This window comes from Rhamphochromis longiceps, linkage group LG20 (assembly GCF_057381845.1).
Source record: "Rhamphochromis longiceps isolate RC_006_pf linkage group LG20, R_longiceps_female_GT1.1, whole genome shotgun sequence".
Classification (NCBI taxonomy): Eukaryota; Metazoa; Chordata; class Actinopteri; order Cichliformes; family Cichlidae; genus Rhamphochromis; species Rhamphochromis longiceps.
The window spans coordinates 3,868,010-3,893,251 of NC_140576.1; the positions used below are offsets into that span (position 1 = coordinate 3,868,010).

General features: G+C 40.0%; 1 protein-coding gene across 1 annotated transcript; it reads right to left on the minus strand.

Annotated features, from left to right (window-relative positions):
• Positions 1–14,145: 14,145 nt before the first annotated feature.
• Positions 14,146–18,665, minus strand: dclre1b (DNA cross-link repair 1B). The gene is made up of 4 exons (XM_085394723.1): positions 18,031–18,665; positions 17,145–17,310; positions 16,839–17,021; positions 14,146–16,100 (listed from the first exon to the last, which is right to left on the minus strand). The coding sequence occupies exons 1-4, from the start codon at positions 18,226–18,228 to the stop codon at positions 14,887–14,889; spliced, it is 1,761 nt and encodes a 586-aa protein (XP_085250849.1). The 5' UTR covers positions 18,229–18,665; the 3' UTR covers positions 14,146–14,886.
• Between the last annotated feature and the right edge of the window lie 6,577 nt (positions 18,666–25,242).

Genomic DNA, 25,242 nt, shown 5'->3' on the forward strand with positions numbered 1-25,242 from the left:
TGAACTTGGCTGGCTGGCAGATGTGATGCATGCAGCTGCAAAGAAAGAAAAAGTTCTTGTTGGCACCATCTCTAATGGGGAAATATCTGCTCTTCCTGCTGAGCAGGTAGGTACTATAACTACCTAGTCACCAAGGTTTCATGAAAATGGATCACGTGCGATTGTAACATTTTCACTGACTTAAAGTTAAAGAAGTTAAAAGTGCTATAATCCCAAATAGCAATAGCAAAATATTGCAGTCTCCCAGGAATGGTCTATTTCCAGTATACTGCTCAGCTCACAGCAGAGAAAGGGGGGGGGGTTCAGGCCTAAAAATTGGTAAAACAGCGCATGTTGCCTCATGTTCTCTCACACTAATGATGTGAGAAACAGAAAAGTGAAGTTTAGACTCACGTATCATTCAAAACTGTGCTGTGATCCCATGAGCATTTTGTTTTTATAGGAAATTATGAACAGACATAAATACAGACACTGGGTTGGGGGGCACTATTTTAGGTAGGTTAAGCATTAGGTTACTAATACTAGCTGCATCTTTAGTGAAAAAATATTCATAATAGATAATGAATATATTTCAAGTGTATTTTGCTTGTGGCAACTTTATTAAATAACATCATGTAAAAATAATGAGTAGATGATGTTAGTAAATTTATACTAATATATAATAGGAAGGGGTGATTTGACAAGGCTAAGAGATCTATGCAAAAACTAAAACCAAGTGTGCATTTGTCATGCAGCCCAGAGTTTATTATACTGAATTTCATAATAATAAGCATCAAAGTAATAAGTTATTATTATCTCTCAGTGTCTGCCTGTCTCAGTGTTCTTTGCTTTTCTAAGCAATCGGTTATTTGTGCTGCTTCACACTTGGCAGGTGTGTTCCTGTGAATACACCTGCCATATTTGTACAACGCATCCACTTAACACACTGTTTGCTGCTACAACTACACGTTTCTTTTCCAAATATTTATTTATAAGTGACTTATGTATGTATGTATGTATATATATGTATATATTGTACTATTCTTAGTTAGCGTATTGTCTGTCTTGTCTTAATGTTGGTTTAAAATGGAGCACTGTAACAAAAAATAATTTCCCCCAGGGATCAATAAAGTATTCTGATTCTGATTCTGATTCTGATATTTCAGGTCATATTTCAGCTAAAAGATTGCCCTAGGCTCCACTATGAGTGTGAGGAGATGGGTTTACACACACATACACGGAGGAGAAGAGAAACTGCTGTGACATGGACATGACAGGAAAAGAGTTACACTGATACATGCAGGCACCCTGCTGGGAGCGCTGGGACATTTCCTGGTGGTCTGAGGGTGACAGTGCCCTGCCATGAACAGTTAACCACTGTAAACTGTATATGTATAAACTTAAAATACATGTTCTTATGTTTGGTCCTGATTTGCTGCATTTTTATAATGCATTGCAGTACAGATTAAAATGTAATTAGTCTATTGGTATTTATTATTTAGGCAAAAATGTTAATTTCACTTAGATTGGCCCACAAAGTGAAATTTCTTAATATTTTCTGCTGTTCAAACTGACCTGAAATAGTTTCACTTTAGTCATTCTGGGTAAGTTATTTTCATGTTTGCATATGAACCCTGGAAGTGCAGTGCCTCTGCAGGTGTGTGGCTATCTGGCCAGGCTAATATCTCCATCAGGAATTACTTTATTTTCTGTTTGTTCACTTGGGTGCCTAGTGATTGAACAAGTTACTTTACATGCCAAGAGTACTGTGCCTTAGGGCCTTGCAGTCAGGCCCATCTGATGTTGTTATATCCACTCTTAATGTGATATCTGGCTATGCTTCTGGATTATAGTGGCTTTTTAGAGCTCTGCTGAAAACAGCTGCCTGCTGTGGGAGAAAACAAAACAATGAGAGCAGGGACAGCGAACCAAAATATTGTGGCCTTGGCTACTGAAAATGAGATGAAACTCACAATAAAGCTGCAAAAAGGCAATAGGAGCTGCAGATTCTGGCTATATTTCTCTGTTGGTTCACATTAGGCCCCTTTTTAAATATATATTATGCAATTATACCTGTTTTAACTTATAGCTCTTACATCAGAAACAACTTAGCAGATTACATATAAACTCCATCCACAACTATAAAAGACTCAGTCTCATTTATTTTCAAAATACACTCACTGGTCACTACAATGCACGGGTACTGGTTTGGACCCAATTTTTGCTTTCAGAGCCACTTTAATTGGGGCGATCTCAGGTTTCACGACATCCTGAGGTGCTCTACTGTATTGAGACACTATGATCATGAAAAGAGGGACCTGGTCAGTAACAATACTCATCCCCCACACCGTTACACCACCAGCAGCCTGAATCATTAATAGCAGGCAGGATGGGTCCATGCTCTCATGTTAATAAAGCCAAATTCTGACCCTGCCATCCAAATGTTATAATAGAAATCAATCCTCATCAAACCAGCTGATGTTTTTCCAATCTTCTGTTGTGTAATTTGATCTCATGCGAATTGTAGCTGCAGTTTCCTGTTCGTAGTCACAGGAGCGGGACCTGGTGTGGTCTTCTGCTGCTGTAGCCTTTTCGTCCACAGAGCTGCTGCTCACTGGATATTTTTGTTTTCAGATTGTTCTCTGTAGACCCTAGAGATGTTTATGTCAGAAAACCACAGTTTTTTGAACACTCAGACTACTCCATCAGGCATCAACAATCATGCCACTTTCAAAGTCACTTAGATCACCTTTCTTCCTCATTCTGATGCTTGGTTTGAATTTCACAAGGCTGTCTTGACCGTACTTAAATGCACCGAGTTGCTGCTATTTTAAGACAAATAGAAATTTCAGTGTGTATCATAGATTAGAAACAAAAAACCACTTTCCTCACATTTATGTTTTTTTCCTCCATTTTATTTACTTATTTATTTATTTATTTTTATCAGGCTCCCTAATTTGTATCTACGCATCTATTCCTTTGAGAAACTGTTGTCCAATCAGGGATGAGTGCCATCCTTTCATAGACTGTGCCTCCCTCAGAAATGTGTTTTTCTCTTCCTAATTAGATGCACTGCTGAGGAATCAAGCTGTCCACCTGGGGAGAGGGAGACAGCAGCTGGAGTCATAAATTACCAGCCTAAGATAGAGGCAACACCTCCCTTGCCCACCCACTTACTGCTTGAACAATAACCACCAAGCAGCAGCAGCAAAGAGGGAAATCAACAGCTAATGACATAGAATTACACCGTACTTACAGTGCATGTAACATTTTACATGTATAATATGAAAAAAAGCACTCATATGAGAGCTCTGCTCAGAAGATCTTACGCCAATTAGCTATTCTGGATTTGTGGCAGATAACACGACCCCCCCCCCCCCCCCCCCCCACACACACACACACATACAAAGAAAAAAAGATATTTAAACATCGACTAAATACACTTAGAGGAACACTTTACTTCTTTACTTTTCTACCAGCAGACAGTTTGCTCAAAACCATTTGCGATCAGCACATCTTTACTCTAATGCAAACACGTATTAACTCATTTTGTTCATTCAAAATTTAATTTATATTCAGAACCAAAGATTGACCATCATAATAGACATCCAGTCAAAATGTGGGGAAAGAACAATGAACAATGAATTTTCTCTAAATTCCAGCCATAGCTGTATAAACATATAATCTATATGAATAAGTGGAGGACAACAAACTAAAACTATGTGGTCAAAAGGCTTTCTGTCCTTAAATGAGAAGTGATCAAGTGAAATAGGGAAAAGATGTGAAGAAATTCAGAACAAGCTAAGAAACTATGGATCTTCTGTACACTTGTCCTCAGAACTAGTGCCGCCCCCCACAAATGCTGCTGTGATTACTGGTTTTCTTTTAGTGCCAGTGAAAGCCAATGCTTAGGTTTAGAAAGAGATCGTTTGGCTTAGATGCCAATGTGTTGGCATGTAAGGTCAAGGGGTCGTTGACAAGGATCCATATATTATGAACTGGGAATGAGAGACCCTTCCTACTGTTACTGCCAGCTGTACTTGATACGGAGTGGAACTATTTCTTTAACACGGCTAAATTAAATATTGGTAACATCTATTTAGTTTGTTGGCTCTTTAGTTTGTTAATATGTGTTCATCAGTCTTGGACAGATCTGTAATACATTGTCAAATGATGAAGTTGGCACAGTAAAAAAAAAAAAGTCAACATATTCACTGCTGAAAATATAAAACTGAGCCAAAATAAATACTAAAAGTTTCCCCTTTTATATTAAGAAATGACAGCTTTTCATTTCCGACATAAACAAATTAACTCATAATGAGGTCAGAGCTCAGTGTGGTCAAGAGGTAATACTGCTCAGACTGTTTTTAATTTGCTCATCAGGGTGAGGAGAGAGGTGTGCAGATGCTTTACCCACTCTAATAAGAGATCAGGGTGGACTGCAGCTTCAGCATTGACCTGGAAACCAACCAGAACCAGATGTCATCACAGAACTGCCAGCTTTTCCCAATTAAAACAGCCTCTCTCTGGTAGCAAGGTGAGCTGCCTTCATGTCTGGCAGTGGTGGGTGGAACGACATCCATCAATGCGTAGAGCTCAGGTCAGCTGCAAACACATTTCTTTTCAGATTCGGACTCCGAATCATTTCTCCCACTAACTGCACACCTCTTTGTAAGCTTTCTGCTCTGCTATTCAAAACGAACTGCTCTCACCTCGGGGCGACAACTCAGGTCTCGCTCAACAGCACAAACCCACTCACCGCCACAATTCTCTAGACGTTCTCCTATCGGCTATAAATCATCATTAGGCTTCCGATAAGGCTTCCGATAAGGAATGATATTATAAAAGAAAGTGCATTTTCAGAGCACTGTAATGAAGCGAGAGTGGAGCAGTGGGTGGTTTCCCATTACCACCTATATGAGATAATGTATTGGAGACTTGTCAGCTGAGATAGCCGTCGACTCACAAAATAAATGTGATTGATAATCTTAATTATTGCATCAAATTTACTGTAAAGAAAGAGAACAATTTCATATTTGCATTACCTGTTTGTTTTAGAGTTAAACTAACGAACACAGTGGCGATTTAACCTTGAGGCATTGTGAAAATGTGAAAAAACACCATGAGCATTCAACAAATACAAAATGCAGATGAGCTGAGTGCCCACAGAATGATAGTACTGCCTTCTCAGGGGGGAGTCCGGTGTACTGAATATCATTATACCCTTGCAGAGGGAGCCTTATTTACTGTTTGCTTCATGCTGGAACAGCCTGTTCCTCATAAAAATGCATTTCCATTACAGACAAAAACAACTGTCAGGGGTATTTTGCTGATTTTATTTGATTCTATATGGCAGCACAAAATACAAAGACTGAGAAGATAAATAACCCAGTCTACAACTAATAAAACTAGCGCCTGTGCAGTTTAACTGCCTGTACACTAAAGTGACAACTGCCTAACCTAGAGAAAAAGGCTCGGGCAACCCGACATTCCTTTATATTTTATTTCCAAGGAGTTTGACATAATAATGTGATTTTGTCGTAGGACTGCGCTCTCAGTCATTTTACTCATTTTCATTGCAGTTCTTGAACCTGACCATTTTCATATGAATGTTTAATAATCCACTTAACATTCACCTACTATTCATTAAAAAAAGCACACATACACATAACAGATAAGCAGCCTTATCCCGTTCCTTAATTGATGCATCTACTGTTCACTTACGTGCTGTTCACAAAAAACATTTTAAAATAAGAAGCCTTAAAAGGGTTCAAGCAGACCTTTTTAAGGAAGTGAGAAAAACCTGGTGTGTGCCAAATTACACACAAGAACTAGAGTGAAAATCAACAGCAACAGGTTTGATGGAGAGAAGAATACAAAATGTAAATTTTTAAAATTGAAATCATTATATATGTATGGATATTTGGGTCTGTTTGAGGCTGCGTTTTACCCAGTGACGTTGGGGATGTTGTCAGAATTGATTGAACTGGGGGAATTAGGAACACAGAAACCATCTGGAAAGAATCTGGTTTGGCAATGGCTGTATTTGTCAGCATGACAAAGATCCAAAATGCACTGTCAATGCAATACAAACATAGAAAAACATCATCTTGATGGAACAAAAGGCAGCTCTGATTGTCCTTAAAGAAGCCTGGAGAACTTGAAGACTGCTTAAAGAAATTAAAAGAAAACTTTGGCTGTGTTGAAGAATACAGGTGGTCATATCAAACACTGACTTTCAAGCTCATTATAATACTTTTATACTGTATTTCCATCCATATATGTGCATGTTTCCCAGCAAAATATGAAGAAATGAGGAGTGACTCAAGACTTTTGCACATTACTGCACTTCACACCATAATTAGAGGCTAAACTGGCTCATTAATTGATAAATCAGCCAGCAGCAACTGTGATGAGCCATTAATAACTAAACCTGTAGCACAATAATAACAATAAACCTTAACAGTCTTAGGAATAATATATAGATAAATCTGATTCATTTATATATTATTCATTTATAAATATGTAAGCGAGGCTCAGACAAAGTAATTTCCAGCCACAGTTTTATATGTTGTTCTCGAGGACGCGGACAAACAACATTATATTTATGGCCCTGTGGGCAAATTGCCCAGGGTTGAAAAATGCATCTCTAAAACTGCTCATATTTATAACTCTCTCTTTCAGCCATATCATGGCACATGTGACACCCCTTTTGGTGTAACTATTCTGATCTCTTGATGTATACAATAAATCTCACAAGAGAAGTCTGATTTAAAGACACTCTGATCCAAATAAAAAGGCTGCTGCATTTCTGAGCGCTTTCAGCAGCTATAAATTATTTCAGTAGTGAGAATCAGTGTCTGGTTTGCGTGTGCCATTTAGCATCAAACTGAAAAGTCCACAGTTGTCGACTTGACCAGCCTGTCATGCAGTAACAGGCTTTGGAGATTTCAAATAAATCAAAGTAGGTGGTAGTTTTCACGTAGTGCTTGGATAATCATTCCCACACTGACAGCTGCTTTGTCTGCTGCTTTCTCTGCAGTGCACTCTAAATGTATTTACTATACACCTTAGGTTACCTCTACAGTGATCTGGGGCTGGTCTAATCTCTGGGACTGAGAAGAGAGAAAATATAGAGGGGAGGAGATGATCAAGGGGAGGAAGGTGAGCGGTGAGTTTAAAGAGGAGCACTGGAAGGATAGAAAAGCTGAAGGTGAAGAAAGGACAGAGGGAGGGTGGGGGGGCTGCAATATTGAGCAAAGGAGATTAGAGACAGCACAGGGGAGGGAGAACAGAACAGCAGGAGAGAGCATGGGAGTACAGTAGGAGTGAGGAGAGGAAGACAGAGCCCGCCACAGGGAAGCACTATCCTATGAGTCATTCACAAATAGCTGGATCAGAGCCTGTGCAAGCCTGAGACTCCCTACTATGGTCTGGGGGATTTTAACAAAGAGAGATTGATCACTGACTTCTCTCTGGAAGAAAAAAAAAGAAATAAAGAGAATAAAGTCTCTCTTAGTAAAGCCAAGGCTGTCTCATTGAGGCTCTTTTAAAGTGAAATATTGCAATGAGCGAATCAGTCCATGCACTGCAGTGCAGCGGTTTTTGATGACGCTCAGAAGCTCGCATGCTGATAACCCTGAACAATATTTAATGATTTTGTTTTGCACAAGTGGCACAGCATGGCTTCTTTTTAAAATGTTGAAAAACTCATAATTTTAATGAACATTTGACTGGAAAAGAGAATCGTAAGACTACAGTTCTCAAAATAATTGCCTTTATTTCTGTTTGCGTTTGGAAGCTTTTTACCTCTCCTCCCCAAATCCTTCTTTTCTGCCATTCTCTCCAGTCAACAAAGATGTTTTGCAACCACAGGGCTCAGTCTCATCCCTCTTACTCCCGCTCATCCTTGTGTGTTCACCCCCTCCGAACACGCTCAGACACATGCACTGCCATACCACCGCATGCAGAAACACTGGCACAGGCAACAGAAATAGCAGTAGACTGTGAGCGAAAAGACAACAGCCTCTGCTGCTGTGTGGGTGTGACACAGCTCTGCTTCATCATTCCAACTCTCTGCGACAGTCAGGGAAAAAGGGACTGAGAGAAATCACTATAAAGTGCAGAAACCAGTGGCTTTCTTATTTACTGTCTTGCTCTGCTGAAAGACTTGCAGTACTCTTCTGATGTCACCTATGCTGAGCTCCGAGTCTTTGAAGAGCTCCGGAAAACTGACAGATTCAGCATTTGAGACATTAAAGTGGAAATGAAATAAGGGCTAAATTTTTTTTCCTGCGGAGTCAGTTAAAAGGCCATCCTGTTGCTCAGTGGTTTTGCCTGGAGGAAAGTCCTGTGTCAAGTCAAGCGGTCTGTCAAGCTGATAGGTTTGGTTTTACTTTTCTCTCCTCTGCTTCAGACATGAGCAGTCAAGTTGTAATGCTTGAGTGGGGAAGAGGGCTCTCTCTGCATCATGGATGAACGCTTCTTTAAACCCACCAAAACCCAGTTTTGTGGAAAACGCATTCATTTTCATGTTAGCAATATTTTTTACTTCCATAAAAACAAGATAAGGAAAAAAACTGCCTCCGATTATAAAAATTTAAGGTTCATTTTCTATTCGGGGAAGACTGAGAGGGCTGGAGTCCACTGGGTGCTGTCCGTGGTGCTGAAAAGCAGCCACATACATAATGAGGTTGTCTAAGACTGTGATTTGCAACCAGAGTTATTTCTGCAGATGCCAAAAATATATCCACAGTGTGTGAGTACTATTTAGTGAGCAGACATAAAAAACAAAACAACAACAAAAATCAGCTGAAAGTAATGAATAACCTGCCTAAAATTGAGAAATGATTGAATATGCAGTTCAGCTAGTTAGGCTAAATGGAAAATTTCACAAGATCCACGCATATTTAATAACAAGCAATAAATAAGATCCACAACAGGTGGAAGAAGAGGTGCTAGATGTCAACTGAGAGGTCTAAAGGAGAACATCAGGCAAATCTTTGAAACGACAGCTGCAATCTAGGGCTGGCAGTCAAAACTGGATCTCTCCTGCACCACTTCAGAAGCATTAAAAACAGCTGGATTACCTGTTGGCAAAGATCCCAGTAAAGCTCAGAAGCTTTGGTGAACCTGGAAGCCCCCCCCCCCCCCCCACCCCCCCCACACACACACACACACAACAAAACAATGTTAACACTCCTGTCTTGTTCAAAGATTTCCCTCTACAACTGCAGCAGAGAGTCTGCAGGCAACAGTCTGTGATTCCTGTGATTTAGTGCTTTGATACTTAAAAACCAATGTTGGGTGTACTAGCCGTCATGTACATTAACTTTTTTTTATTTGTGGGTCCTGAGGGTAAGTGGATTTTAGTGCCTAGTAAGAGTTGAAGAATGTACAAAGAGCGCTTGCTTGAGCTGAGCTATAAATTACACAGCTGGATCATTCTTCTTTTCAGCACACGGAGAAATGTTAAATACTCAAAGCCACATTGTGATTCTGGGTGAATGACCTGGATCAGCAATTATTTCTGTATGTAAAAGAGACTATAGAGACTATGAACTAACCAGAGACGGTGCTAATCAGATTATTACTCTTAGTAAAATCATTGATTTGAAGGTGGGGCTGAGTGAATTGTAGAGGCCATGTCATTCTATTTTACTTGTGGTAAGAGAGCTTGGCCTTGCAGGTGGCAGTGTCTTCATGCTTTCCACTTTGAAGTAATGGTGTGTGTGAGGAATCCATTACTTTAGCTCTAATGCCCTGCTGCGATGTTTGTGGGGGTACGTGACACTCCATTTCCTTTCATTTCCTGGCCTCACTGCCAGAGGTTCAGATTCACAGTGTAAAAAAAAGTTAAAAATAAAGACAAAAAACCCTGCTCCCTTCTTCTCCCTGGCCCAAATTATTGTCAGGATTTTAGTCACGAACATGTTTTTTTCTATTTTGATAATACCAGTGCACAGTCTTAAAATAGCATTGGTGCTGCAAGTGAGAGAAAAACAGGTTCACGTTAAATATGCAGAAATCTTAATGCAAATTGAGCATCTTGTGTTGTCTTGTCCTGATTGCATTTCAACCAATCTTAGGAGGACACAACTCTGCCCCCCTTACTGCCATGAAAGACTGCAAATGGCTACAAGCCAAGGCACTATAAGAGCTCGACAAAACAATGTGTTTCTCTCTGAATTTCTGGGAGTCCCCACGGGGCAGGTTGCATCCTGGTTATCCACAGAAAATGGAGCAACTCATTCACTGGTGCTGTGTTCCTCCTCTGTCAGCGGTGTAGCCAGCACTGATGGTGAGCTCTGTGTACATTTACTTAACTGCTGTCCCACACTATGAATTTAAGGTTGATCATATACCTCGACAGAAAATAATTATTATACCTCTTTATTAAATTAAACTGATGTGAGTACTGTGACATGAAGACATTAAAAATGTAAATGATTATTTTGATTTTGACATATAATTCTGATTTTTTAAACTAACAAATCAGTTTATTTTGAAATCAACCAGGAGATTATCGTATGTAAAAAAAATAACCAGATTAGTTGCCGTGTTGAAAACAATTATGATAACCCAATGATGCAGAACAGCCCAGAGTGTTAGCATTTGAATAGCTGCAATCTTTGTTCTTCTTTCTTAACACGTTGCCACACTGAATTTGAAACCAAACAAAAGATACTACACTAAAGTGAAAAATGTCAGGTTTTACATAAACAGATTTTACACCAGTATAGGAGGAACACACGGTGCCTTTTAACACAGCAAGCCACTGGTTAGAGGTGCGGTAGTAACTGGAGAAATATTTTTTGTCAAAGAAAATGATTAAATGCAAAATTCTGTGGGAAATATGTAGAGTCTGGGCTTTAAAAAATAGTATTAAATTGGCAGCGCAACACCAAGTTAAATTTATATGTTTTCCTCTGCCCCGCAGTGCTGTTTTCCCATCTAGATTATTTTGATGTGAGTTTCCAAAAATCCATTTGGTTATTAAAACAAATACATCCACCAACATGGTTGTGAGCAGCTTCATGCAGGAAAGTACGCTGTCCGCCCTTATCACTTTAGGAGGAAACAAAACTTTGACAGATTGACAGGAGGCAAACGTCAATGGCATCCCACTTGGCTGAGCTGTAATGTTAGTTAACTGCATGTGATGCATTTTCATACCTGAAAAGATTCACAAGATGACTTTTTTTTCTTTTAAATTATTGTTAAAAATTGTAACTTTTTGGTTCTTTGAGCAAATGGCATCTAGTTCATTGCATTGAAGAGAGGGCACTGTTTTGTGACCCCTTGTGACTAGGTTACAAACATTTCTGCAGATGATGTCACCAAAACAGGGAAACTTACTGCAAAACAATGTAAACATTTAGAGGAAAGACATGCAAATTTAGCTTTTTGGGGAGTACAGGACCTTTAAATATGATAGTAATCCAAGTGGAGAGAATTTTTATACTGCTATATTAATACTTTTACTTAAATAAAGGATGTGCACAATCAGCTAGTGGTCGTAATAAACATCTATCTGCACACAGTAAGGCCCGAGCGGCCCTCCCTCCTCCACACATGCTGCTAAACACCATGCAGGAGCTGGTCATTCATCCTTTTTGAGCACATGAGGAGACTCCTGTTGGCTGCTCATGTCAGCCTGACAACCCACTGATGGTGACTTTACGATGTCGCAGTGTGACACCTCAGAGATTTCTGAACTTCACACAGAGACAACATTTCACAAGGCACTTTTTTTTCAAAGTCCAGCCTAATGGGACGTGTTAGTGTCACAGCCAACAACAACAAGAAAAAAGAAATGTTGATATAGCTGGATAGGATGCACTTTTTTTTTTAGCTATTGCACTGCTCATTGTGCTGTGCTGCAGAGTTTCAAGAACACTGCATCACACTTTTTATTTTGAGTTTTTGCTCCTTTTCTGTGTTCTTTGGCAGTTTTATATGCAGTCATGTAAATATTACTGTGGTTTCAGTTTAACACAAACCAGCCTCTTGGAGAGTGGATTTTGGTTCAGCTGAAGTTTCTTTAGTCGATGCCCTCCCTGTGTTATAGAGAAAAAAAAAACAACAACAACAAAAAAACAGATAGGCCTCCAAGACACCATTGTGTTTGGTACTTAAAAGGAAGGACATCTAGTCCTTCTCTGCAGTCAGTGCAGTGTGCAAGCTTTTATGTATGAACATGGAAAGGACTGAAACTAGTCAAGATTTGGCTTTCACAATAAGAGCGCTGCAGGAATCTGGTATTTTTTAGAGAAATGGTCTGAATGCCAACTGCAGTCAAATACTTTTTGTGACTATCAAACTTAATGCTCATTAATATAAAACAGAGAGTGAAAATTGGGATTTTGTTCAGAAACACAATTCTATTCATTTTAATATATAAATTAAAAAAACCTTCATACCACATTTAAATGACAGGCAAGACATAAAGTAAAAACAGCTGTTTTTTTTTTTTAACAAACTACTGCCATCTTAGGGAAGAATAAGAGCACTGCAGCAAGAAACAGCTGGGGAATATTTAGCCTACATTTACACATAATGCTGAAAATCTTTGTGCTACAGTTTGTGTAGTGAGTTATCTTAAAAAGTGCAAATTAACATGTGCTCAGTGAATAACAACTTTAAATATTTTGATATTAACAAATAGATTTATGTTAGAAAACAGATCTGTATGACAACAGATGACAAAAATTATGTTGAATCAACAGAAATACATCTTGTGTAAATATTTTATTAGTATTATTTTGTGGCTTTATTAGCAAAAATTAAGTGAGGAGGAAATTATGACATTCACAAAAAAATCAAATAAATTCGTTTTTCTTCCGATGTAATTACATCCATAACTGGAGTTCCTTTGACTTTATTTCACAAGAAAACAATCTCTCTAAAGATAAATGCTTTCCTTTATCAAACATGTGGTTTTAATACATGTTTTTTTTTTTGCATGAGCCCCAAAGGTTGATTCTGTTCATGTGGATGTAGTGTTTTCAGTGGGAGAAATGTTTCGTCACCCATGCAAGTGACTTCTTCAGTCTCAGCGCACTGCAGGTGCCGTATAAACTGTTCATTGCATAATGACAAACTAGCCCACTGAATGAACAGTGAGCTGTGAGGTCAGTTCTTCCATCATTAGTATGCAAATTGCCATGACCACTGATCAAACAATCACTGACAAGTTAGCTCTTCTGTGTTGTGCCATCCGCTTCGCCAGAGGAAATGGAAATCCTCCTGGCACTTAACAGCGTACGCTACATTGCTTCGTTTGCGTCAGGGGACCCGATCTTTGGGGTGGACCAGCTTTTGGCGCAGAGTGTTTTAGGGTTTAAAAACTATGGAGACGCTGTGTTTAGAAAAAATGCACCTCATCTGTCCCGATACTCCTGTCACATGAGGGATCACTAAGGGTTTTTGCTTAGGCAGCGGTTGTCCTCTCCTGGATCAGCTGGAGAGATCCAGGGATTTGGAATTTATTAAACTCATTATTCTGGCAGGACATTTTGGTCCACAAAGATGACATTTTACTGAACCTTGTGTTGCTTTTTCACAGCTTTTGTATTGCTAAAATGTTACTGTTCGCTTATCACTCAGGCAGGCTGATTGATCAGAATCAGATTTGACCTTTAACATTGCAACTTATGTTCAGAAAACACATGGTGCACGGTACAGCCAAATTTTGAACCAGAGAAAGCCTTTTAAGCCTTTATGGTTCAAAGTTTCTGCCTAAAACACAAACCACATTATATTTACTATTTAAGCTCAAGAGATTCATCATTTCTGTTCTCTTAAAGGTTGCTTCACTGTCAGAGTGGGCTGTTAAACGGTCACAGGAGGTGACTGTAACGTACACAGCTTGTTTATTGTTGCAAATAGCGCTGCTAACTTGCTTTGTTAATTGAGTTGATCATTTTCTAAAGTGTTGGGGTGAAAATGGACTCCTTATGTCACCTGATAGGACATTAAATTAAACATAAAACAGAAGCTTAAATAAAAAAATGAATCTGGTACCAAATTCTCTCACATGTAATTCTAATCCTGAGACTTAAAACTAATTTTCCCAGCAAAATCCACAAACTGTACAGATTGAATAAAGATTTGGTTGTGCTACCAAAAACATTAAAAAATACAAAACAGTAACTAACACATGTTCACATTTAGAAAAAAATGTTTATTCACATGGATGTTAAGTTGCATCACGCAGCATCAGTGGTATCCACGAGCAATAATTACGGTAAACTAAATTGTTTAGTTTAATTATTGTTTAAACTAAAAAGGAACAAAAAGTGCTCAGTAAGCAATAACATGTGGCTGATATCTTAATATACAAACAAGGACACAGGAGTGAAACTAAATTATAAACAGTGGTGTTTACAGAGAAACTGAGAATCATCACTATTCTCAAAAATGGCCCATGGTGCAGTGCGGTTTCTTAACACGTATCCCCATAGTTTGGTATAGCTGAAGCATGTACACCCAAAGTGTGAAAACGACCAACACATAATACTGAGAATGTGCCTCAGCTTTGTCCATACAAAAAGTCACTGATTAGTTTTCCCCGACCAACATATCCCGACCAACAAACGGATAAAACGTCTTCCAAATGAGAAATAATTATTTTCTGTCGATCTTACACAGAAAAATGCAAACGTGAGGGAAAAGCTTAAAGAAACAAAAAACAAAAACCATCACTTAACTGTTCCTGCTCAATAACCAATAACGTCCAGGCCACACCAACAACAACAAAAAAAAAAAAAATAGAAATAGCACAAGGAATTAAAGCGCAGGAACAAGTAGGATAACTGCTTTAAAGTGCTTATGACGACACAAAAACACAAAAAGGCCTCTAAAAGAAGGCAAAAACTTCAACCTCAAAATCACCACAAACAAAAATCAGTCTGAGAGGTCATTGTCTTTTGAATACTGTAAAGGTGAAGGGGTAAACTGCTGCACAAAACCTTTCTGCAGGAGGCCGCAGCTCTTAAAGTCCTCCTCTGAGAAGGGGAGGTTCTTTAAAAGTCTGTTTTCAAGCTCCTCTATATACGCATAGTTCAGCAAAGCCAGTGGGCTGGATGAAGCACAGGAATCATTATCAGGGCTGTTCTGAAATAATGTCACGCTGTCGTTCTGATCAATCCCGCAGTGCTGACTCATGGTATTCTCAATTGGCAATGTGTGGTTGTTCTCACACTCACTGTGCTGGTTATTGATTATTTTGGCACTTGTTTCTAAAGACAACGTTGTGGTCACACTGGGCTTCAAGCAGGCATTGGTGTTTGCCAGAATCTCCACTGGAGAGAAGCGGCTCGGTGCGATTTCGCTCAGTGGCGTTGACCCTTCCCTCGCTCTTTCTTCTGTGACTGTCTGGACGATGTTGAGGTTCCACACATCTCCAGCCCCTCTTCCATTTCTGCTGGGGGTGAGCTCTTTGCTCAGGTCCAGGAGAATACAGTCAGAGTCCTTTTCACTACTTTCTGTTTCTGTCTCTTCCCCAGATCCATCCTGCTCCACACACTCTGCCTCCCAGGCTTCTTCACATGACTTCCCAGATCCCCTTACAGGAGACTCAAATACCACTCCTTTAGGAACAAGAGGATGGAAGTGTTTGCGGCGAAGGCTAGTGTATGCTGATGAGCAGAGTTGCCTCTCTGGCTCTCTCGACATGTAGTGTCGGACTGACTCTGGTACCAGGATTTCATGGCGTTTTTTGTGAGGGAGTAAGGCAGAAAGACTTCCAGGTACACATTTTCCTACAATGGGTATAAGGCAGGTAGGTTTAAGTGCTGAGACAAAATCCTCCAGCTCTTGGTAGGAGGAGTGATCTGAATAGGGTACTACATGGACATAAGGGTGGAAAGAGATCAGCGGCCTGCTGGTGGGCAAGATGGCCAAAGTTGGTTGTTCTTTGTTCCACTGGTGCAAAGCAGAGGCACAAATCTCTGACTGGTCCACAGCTCTGATACGGCCGGCCCCTGGCTCAGTAGTGAAGACATCAGGCAGCTCCAGAGCTTTAAGGGTCTCCATTCTCTCAAAGCTCACCTCAATCCAGGTTTTAAATTCCATCGCCAGCTCCAATAGCAGGGACTCTTTACCTAAGGAATAAAGGCCTGCAAGACGGAATAAAGCAACAAGAAAACTTTAGACCTGCAATAACTGACCTTTTTTTAGCTACTGAGAATCAGCAGGAACAAGCTGTGAACACAAGAATGACAAATCATCACCTTCTAAGCTGAGGATGTGAATTAATAGCTTTGAAAGTGAGACAATGTGTTTATCAGAAATCTGAGGAAGAGCTTTGTGTTCAAAATATCGCACAGCTACAAAAAAAACAAATTTAAAAAAATCCTTCTTTTCAATCCCAACATTGATACTGATATTGCTGTTTTTGTTAATTTTACATGTACTGTTGTCAGACACACCCTTTGGCAAAGAGTGCAATGCGACTCCTGTGTATGTAACATCAGCTTTTGTCCCCTAATGGTGGTGGTGAGGCTAAGGTTCCTATTAGTGCTGTCAGCGTTAATACGACGTTAACACCACAACCGCATTAACGCGGCAAATCCCCGTTAGAGAGTTAACATGGATCGGCCCTGGCGAGGGCTGCACGGCATCAACACACGTGCAGCCCTCGCCAGGGCCGATCCATGTTAACTCTCTAACGGGGATTTGCCGCGTTAATGCGGTTGTGGTGTTAACGTTGTATTAACAAGATTAACGCTGACAGCACTAACTCCTATTAATCTTTGGCAGCATATACACCCAATAAAAAAAAATACAAAAAAAGCCATTTATGCACAGTCACAATACAGTAACTGACAGGGCTGCAGCAAGCTGTTTAAACTGACCTATGATAACATTGTGGCTGGGGTGGCTGCGAATAATCTCCTTAATCTGTTGAGTGGCTCGCTGTCTTGATGGCAGGGTACGGTTAGGGTCACAGTTAGTGTTGTCCAGGTACAGCACATCTATAGTGGCGTAGGTCCGTAAGCATGGCTCACGCAGCATTGAAGGAGTGTATCTAAAGTCGCCTGAAATAAATCGGCGCGGAATGTTAATTTACGTGATACCAAAAACTTGAGAAATTAAATCCAACAGGACACAACTTGAGAAATTGCATTTTTCAATGTCTGAGAAGCTTCAGAGAAACAGACCAGTGTATAGAATGGAGCCAAAGTAGCCTTCGAATAGAAACATGACAGCCCCTGGACAGTGGTTGGCATCTATCAGTGTGACCGTGAGCCTCTCCTTGCCAATATCATCCAGTGGGAGTAGGTATGGCTCACCCACTTCTAAAGGATGGATCCACTGTTCTTTCACCTAAGCAGACATGGAAACATTCAGAGGAAAACCAAAAAACATCAAAACCTTATAAAAGACTTTGGTGCAACAGAATATCTACTACTCCAGATCACGGTCAGGTTTAGTCTGAAACACGTTTAAGGTTGATAAAAGATCAAAGTTTGGAAACTATAGAAATAACACACCACTGTTATTGTATATTTTGTATAGGGTTGACATGTTGTGCACTCAGATCAGAGATGCTTGGGTTTATAACCTGGCAGTATTGAATGTTTATGTGAGTTACTGTTGCCTCCTATGAGTGTGAAACAGCTTGGCCAGTCTCCTCTGACATCAGCAAGACATTTTTGCCCAGAGAACTGCCGCTCACTTAATGTTTTCTATAAGTGTGCATACTATAGCTGTCCACTGCAGGGTTGAGGGTTTGACACTTCATCTGTCAAAGTGTCCTTGGTACAGAACATCTGCCATTTTACCTGCTGCTTCTGTGTCGGGCTCTACAGTAGCCAAACACATTTGTTACTGTTCTTTCTGTTCCAAAACTCCAGCTTCTTGGCTATAGAAAATCATGTAGCTGGATAATCATTAATTATACCTGTGCTGTGCGAGCCCAGGTGTAGCCAATAGCTCTAATGAGCTCTAATTCAATAATTAAAGGTTTTAGATCCCGTGCAGCACTGCTTCTACACTCAAACATGCATTTGTTTCTTTATTTTTAATGACTACACCCTCCCTTACCTGCAGCTTGAGTTTCAACAAAGTGGCGGTTGTAGGTGAGCAGTAGATGGGGCGATTGCTCCACGTGGACGTCAAACCTGTCGTGTGGTCGCTGTGCATGTGGGACAGGAAAAACAGCCGGGTACCCGGACACTTCCGCACGTGCCAGAAGTCCACGGCCAGCGGCGTGTGGGGAATGACTTTCCCGTTTGCGGGCATTGTTATTGCCACCGCTTGAGGTCATCCAGCTGTGTGGTCAGTCGATAGATGTCACGTGCTTTTCGCCTGTGGCCAGCTGTTAGAGACTAATTAAAGTAATAGTTGGGAGTTTGACGGGCAGTTAAGGTTGTCACAGAGCAAACTGCGTATTAAAATGTCAGCAGAAACACAACAGCGTGTTGACATAAACAAAAAAACAAAACCCTTCACTGGCTTCTGGCTAACGGAATCGCTAAATACAAATTTAACACTCGTTACTAAAGGCTACATACTTTTTTTTTTCTCGTATTGACCTCTGATTTAGGTTCAGAAAATCTTCAGCCCAACCTTGAGCACCTTAAACAGCTGGCCGGTCGTTACATTTTCACAGTTGCGGTGCTAACAGCAGCTGTTAAGCCCCGCCATTTCTGTTTTCAATTTAACGCTCAACGCCTCCTTTTCCTTCTTCTTCTTTGTTTTCTTTATTGTAGCGGTCATGCTGCTTATCTACAATACTGCCACCAAAAGGCGGCACTCGGCTGGATCCATATAAAAAAACTAGAAAAAAAGAAAAAAAGAAAAAAGGAAATTCCTTTTTATAGGAAGAAACCAAGGATGTAGCAAATCAATTTCAACAATATCCATTTTTAAAACTGTATTTGTAAATCTCTAAAAATATATATTCAATACAGGAGGCTACCAGAAATACACAAAGTAAGTAAACTGTTGTAGTATCCACAAGATGGCGCCAACAGAGCGGAAACAGTCGCTTCATGACAACTTTGCAGGGCATTTATTGTGTTTCTCATATTTTACGAGATTATAAATTGATAGAGAAGAGCGCTTGATTATTTCCGAAATATATTAAAGCTTTAAACAATTCTAGCGAAAAAAAAGAGAGAGATATACTGAAGACTTTGGTGTTTGGATGATGGATTGATTCCCCTCTGAAACCTTCGAGACTTACTTACTGTATCTAATATATGACTATATATATGTAACACTCATAAAAATCATCATCCCAATATGCATTATTTGTTATATACATTGAGAAGGGGGTACTGCTAAATGGGGTCATTGCTATGGTGATGATAGGAATTCACTGTAGCGCCCCACCCCCCGCACCTCTCCACCCTTTTCCTTTGCACGCTGTTCACTTTTCAGGATAATACCTGGGACTGCTGCGCATTCCTCTCTTATCACGCGGCATGAGTTCTCTTTCCATACAGGAGCGCATTAATCACACGCTGCTTTACAGTTAATTATATCACCCCCAAATGCACGCATGCGCCCACTCTGCAAGGATTCAGTGGAACCCCTGTTACTATTCACTTCACATCTTTGTGATGGTTCCACAGCGGGAAACTGTAACTAATAAAGATTTTGTCCCTGATGTGCAATAGATGTGTTTATTTTGGGGGTAATGCTGCTCTACGTTCACACCTCCAGCTGCAGTGTTAAAACAGTGTCTAGAGACAAGTAAAATATTGATAACAGGACAAATATTTCTCATAGATATTCTAAGTATAATTATGCAACTGTGCATAAATAAACAGTAACGCACTTCATTATTATTTAGTATATTCTTTCTCAATCAGCAACGAACATAATTAAATTCCTTAAATAACGCGTGCACAAAACCACCGTGCCTTGTTGTGATTCTTCAAATATTATAGGAATGTCAGTGCAGGGAGAAGATTAAAATTAGCAGCTGTTTACATGTATCAAGCCAAAGGTTGCTGAGGTCAGCAGGAGCTGTCTTTCCTGTCATGGTGTTCTGCAAGAAGAAGAAAAAAACAAACAAACAAAAAAAAAACAAAAGTGCTGTGAGACAGTACCAGTGATGCTTCAAAAGCAGATGGCTGCACAGTCTGTGATATGCCACTGCTGTTTTTAAAAGGAATGCTTTATATCTAACACATTCTCTTGCGCTAATTTCGGTGTGCAAATGTCCCCATATCCTTTATTCCCCTCTATCAAATGCTACTACAAAATGTTACTTAAATTAATACAGATAAAAAGATGTAAACCAACTTGATGTTTTTTGGCAATGACAACGATGATTAAATGAGATTCGGTGGTCCCATAAAAGTTTTTCTCTTAATTCTCTAGTTTTTTTTCCTAAATATATAACCATCCCCACGGTAATAAAGACCAGTGTGATCTATTTTTATTACCCCCATTCATCTGAGTCAACAAATTTGTACAGTCAGACTCAGTGGCGATGGCGGCTTATGTCTCTTTCCCTTCTGGGATGATGCAGTGGTGCTGCACACACACTCTCCCTGCTGCAGAGATATTTACAGACATGTGTGATGAGCTAAAAATGTCCCTCGGGGGCTAAGAACAAGTTGCAGGCTAGAAGAAGCTGGTGAGGACACATATCCTCATTTTGGCAGCCTCTCTCACTTATTCCATCTGTCTTTCTCTGTTTATCTCTCACCTTCTCCCTCCTCCAGTCTCTGCGCTCTTTGTTTCATTTTCTCTGCTTCAGCCTCTGCCATTCCATCATCCTCAATGGGGTTTCAAGGGTCACACCTTTTATGCTCTCATTGTGTGACATAAAAACAGTGTCATGATACCACAGTACAGTAGCATGATTGCTGTCTAGTCCTCTTTACCCTGTGTGTTGAGCACTACCTTCTTATCCACACTGCTGTATAACATCTATAGAGGTGGAGAAGCTGCACCACAAAAGCATGGTGGAAATCACCCACGGACCAGCTAAGGGTGCAGTTTTAGGGCCGCAGAATGCACAGCCATGATTCGTAGCTTACTGTCATTGCAATGCTGCATACAGAGAGAAAAATGACTCTAATTTTCATCCCAGAGAGCTCCAAGTGTTTTAAAATTTCTTTTTATATGATGCAGGGATATGAAAAAATCCTCAGCAGTGAGGATTAATATAGGTAACATGCAAGCTGCAGGGCTGAAAACCCTCATTAATTGTCTATCAGGAGAAGCTGGGACATGGTCAATATGTCAGCCATACTAGCATTTAATCAAAACAGCATTTTTTTCCCCTGAAAAGGGAACAAACAGATACGGGGGCTAAAGAAAGAATAAGAATACGAGCCGTTTGAAAAATGCACAAGAAACATGCTGTAACGCCAACGTGCTTTTAGACACATTTTATTGTGCACAGCCCCCACATGCACCCGACTAAATACTTGAGAGCGGTTTAAGATGGTGGTGAGATGAGTCAAGCATTGTTTACTACACTGACGCTGCAGTTCCTTCTTTGTGCTGTACTGAATTTGTGTAATGTTGCATGTAATAGGCTATTTCTCCTTACTATCAGCACATCAAGTGTTCATGCACCGAGCAATAAGCAAAAGATTTAATGATAAAATGAGAGTTTAAAGATTTGGCACAATTTCTGCAGAAGCAGACAGGTTTGTTTGATAGAGAGATCCTCTTGTTGTCCCACAGGAAGACTAACACTGACAACTGACTGTCAGCTCCTCAAAAATACACTGCCAACAAACACATAATTTTTCTCCATAGGATGAAGACGAGTGTGATCATTCAGGAATCTGATTTATATACATAGCATGCAACATGTTCCGCATGACTGGCTTGCTGCTGAGATGACAGATTTTCAATTGCTTCCAAGTCAGCGCTGTTGACGCTCTACTATTATGCTCCTCATGTAAATTGGGACAAGATTTCATAGATTTCCTGTTTAGGTTAAATTGTCCTGTGGATATCAAGAAAAAAAGGATTTTCTTTTTGGAAGCTCTTTTCCTTCCTGCGTTGGAGAACTATTATTGTAGGTAATTTACTGAAATGGCTTATGCATCAAATGATGGGTGTGAAGCAAATTTGCAGTAAAAGCATAATTTACTCGCAAGGGAAAAAAACAATCGTACACAAGCACAAGAAACCGGATTAAAGTGAGCAGCTTCAGAGAAAGGCGAGGTCAGAGACCATCATTCTGAATTAATTTAATGGACATGAATGTAACTTTACTTTTACTCTTCACAGATGTCTCAGCTTTGCCAGTGGTGCCCTGCACACCAAACCATAATAAAAGACATGATAAATAATTGATCAAACAGGCCCCAAAGAAACTTCAATCACAGGGCTGCCATATACTTTAGTGAATCAATGTGCAAGACAAATGGTGCGTTTGCTCGTGATTTAGCAAAGTGCTTCCCATGTGCATAATGCACGTATGGCACAGTATAGCACAGAAAGGGCTGAATTTACTTCTCATCCAGCACTGAGCAATGTTTGCAGTAATTCTGTCCAATGGGAATAGACAGAAGTACTCTGTTGTGATTGTTGTGTTTGTGCCTGCAGAACTGGGGTGTTTTGTTGGTTATTTGCTTAGAGAAACTTCAGAGGAACTGGCACTGAGCAGCTGCAGAAAATGGGGTTAACCTTGTTTATACCTATTACTACAGTCAGGCTGGTAAAGCATGCAAACGTCAGAACAATACTTTACCCTGCCGGTAATGAGGCACGCACACACACACACACACACACACACACACACACACACACACACACACACACACACACACACACACACACACACACACACACACACACACACACACACACACACAATCACAGTGGGCCTGAAGCTCAGTCAAGTGTGTTAAGTTGATGTGAGTATCCCTGTGACAGGAGCTTAGTATACAGTTTACTGAGAGAGGAAAAACACCAGGCTGGTAAAAATCCAGGAGCCAGTGTTTCAGTCTGTAAGGCTGTGAGTAACTACTCCTCATTACCTGTCACATTATATCCACTAATTGACGAAACAACCAGTCTAGTAGATAGCCCCATGCACTTTGCAACTACAGATTGATTTGCAGTAAATTAAATAGTTGCAGTAGTCTCATGGGACAATCAGAAGACAATCAATACACTGAGTCTGCAATATCAATTTGCTGTATAAAAGCAGGGACACCATCATTTTCATTGCTTATAAAATCCATAAAAATGCATTTTACGGAAAGAATCAACTGTAAAGTCATGTGAAGCTTCATTTTTCACAAGGCCTATCAGGCTCTAGAGACTCATAGCCCCGTATCCATCCTGCCACAAAAACGATGAGCTTGACCTTTGTCTGCAATCGCTTAAATGCAGAGTCAGTAAATTTCAAATATGAGATCAGAACCACTTATTTTGATAGCAGTTTAAGTCTTTTGTCCCCCAGTGGATTAGGCAGCTGAGGGAGTTTGCACAGGAAGACAGAAAAAGAGAACAAGCAAGCAAGGCAGTTATGGATTACATGGGGTTTGGTGTGCTGTGTCTCAGCGAGGCGTTAGATTTGAAAATCGAAATTAAATTGCAAACTCAAGCTGTAAATGTTTTATCAGTTGTCACCACATTAATGCCACAGTTTATTTTGGCTTAGTGGATAAAAGGATGTTTTTTCAGCGATATGAAATGAATGAGGAAAAACTAAAACGATGGCAGATTTTTCAGCACAAAAAGAAAAAAAGACAGAATCTTTCCTTTAGTTTACCTTAGCTGGCTTTCTGGCTAACCCACTTCTGTTATGCTCTTGTTATCATTTAGAAAATTGTGGATTTGCACAGAGCAATAGAAAATGGTTGATATTACTTATGCGGCTCCAGTTGGGCTGACATAAAAGAAACTTTTGTGGCATATCTCCCGGTGGTTTTATCCCAGGATGCTTCTGTTTGTGCCTTTTTCTTCTCTCCCACATGCCTTTGTTGTGTTTTCAACAGCAACTCTTTGTTTCTGTTATCAGGCTTCAATTTTCTTCTCAATGTTTTTAGATGGCAGTTCACTTGATATTCTGACATCCCAATATGTAGCACACTATACTTCATCACGATGGTGGTAACTTTACTTGATAAGATGAAAGCTGTGCATTTTGTGCGTCAAATATATACAAAAACAGATTGACACAGTTTTATGATGCATAATCATGTGACGCGCACCTTTTTTTTGTGTGCAAGACATTGGATTATATTCAGATATTGCTTCTGGATAGAATCAGTCAGTCAATCACTTTGATTGCTTGATCATGCACAGCTTCATAAATGCAATGAAAAAATACTCATCTATGTGTACTTCTTGTGCGGTTTTAGTTTTCAATTTGTGCAGTTCTTTCTAAGTTTAGCAATGCAGCCAAACTGAAAAGCCGACCAATTATGACTCTGGGAGGAGACTGAGTCCAGAAGATTCCCTGAGAGACGGGGGACCCTGCTAGAAGGATGACCATCAATCAGTCCTTTTATAGACCAGCAACATGTAAGCTATTTGGGGCAATGCTCCTACCAAAAAACAGGCAACCCTTCTGATAATAATAACAGCATGAGGTTATCAAAGTTCTTTTCATTGCCAGAGACAGAAACACAGATCAAAACTGAGAGATGGGTAAATATAGATGATTCGTCAAGAAAAACTGCTCACACTTCATGCAATATGAGACTACAGCCCAACAGTCAACCAGCTGCCAAAAACAGGACGGGCTACAGGACACGTTCTTGAGTAACCCAGGCAGTGCCCATATTTAAACGCCAAAGAACATATGAGAAACCTAAAGTAGGATGTTAACAGCCCCTTTGCATTCACTTTTCAAAGTCATAGCATGATCTCTTAGACAATCCAGCTGTGGACTTCTATGAAGTGTTTTAAGGGTCAGAAAACGTTTGTATTTTTTTTCGAGCACTTAATAGTGAATTTTCATAATAAAATCCTTAGTATGGATTTTCAGGATAAAAAAAAAAGTCAAGCCAAATATATAATAATCCTACAAAAACTGAAGGGGAGTGAGAACATGTTTTAACATCGAATTTATTTGCCGGCGATTTTAAAACAGGAAGATGTGAGCACATGGGGGAATAAAAGCCCAGGCAAACATCCTAGAGTGCTTCCACCTTAGAGAGGCGACAAAATTACAAACGCTCTCTTATCTTCTGCCCATGAACCAACCAGATGCTAATATGTAATTCTTAAGGATGGCCTACTCAGCATCAATTATAGTCACTGCAAAGTAAGGTGAATCACTCTAAGTGCTACGGCGGTAGAGCACTGAGAGAGCTGATACAA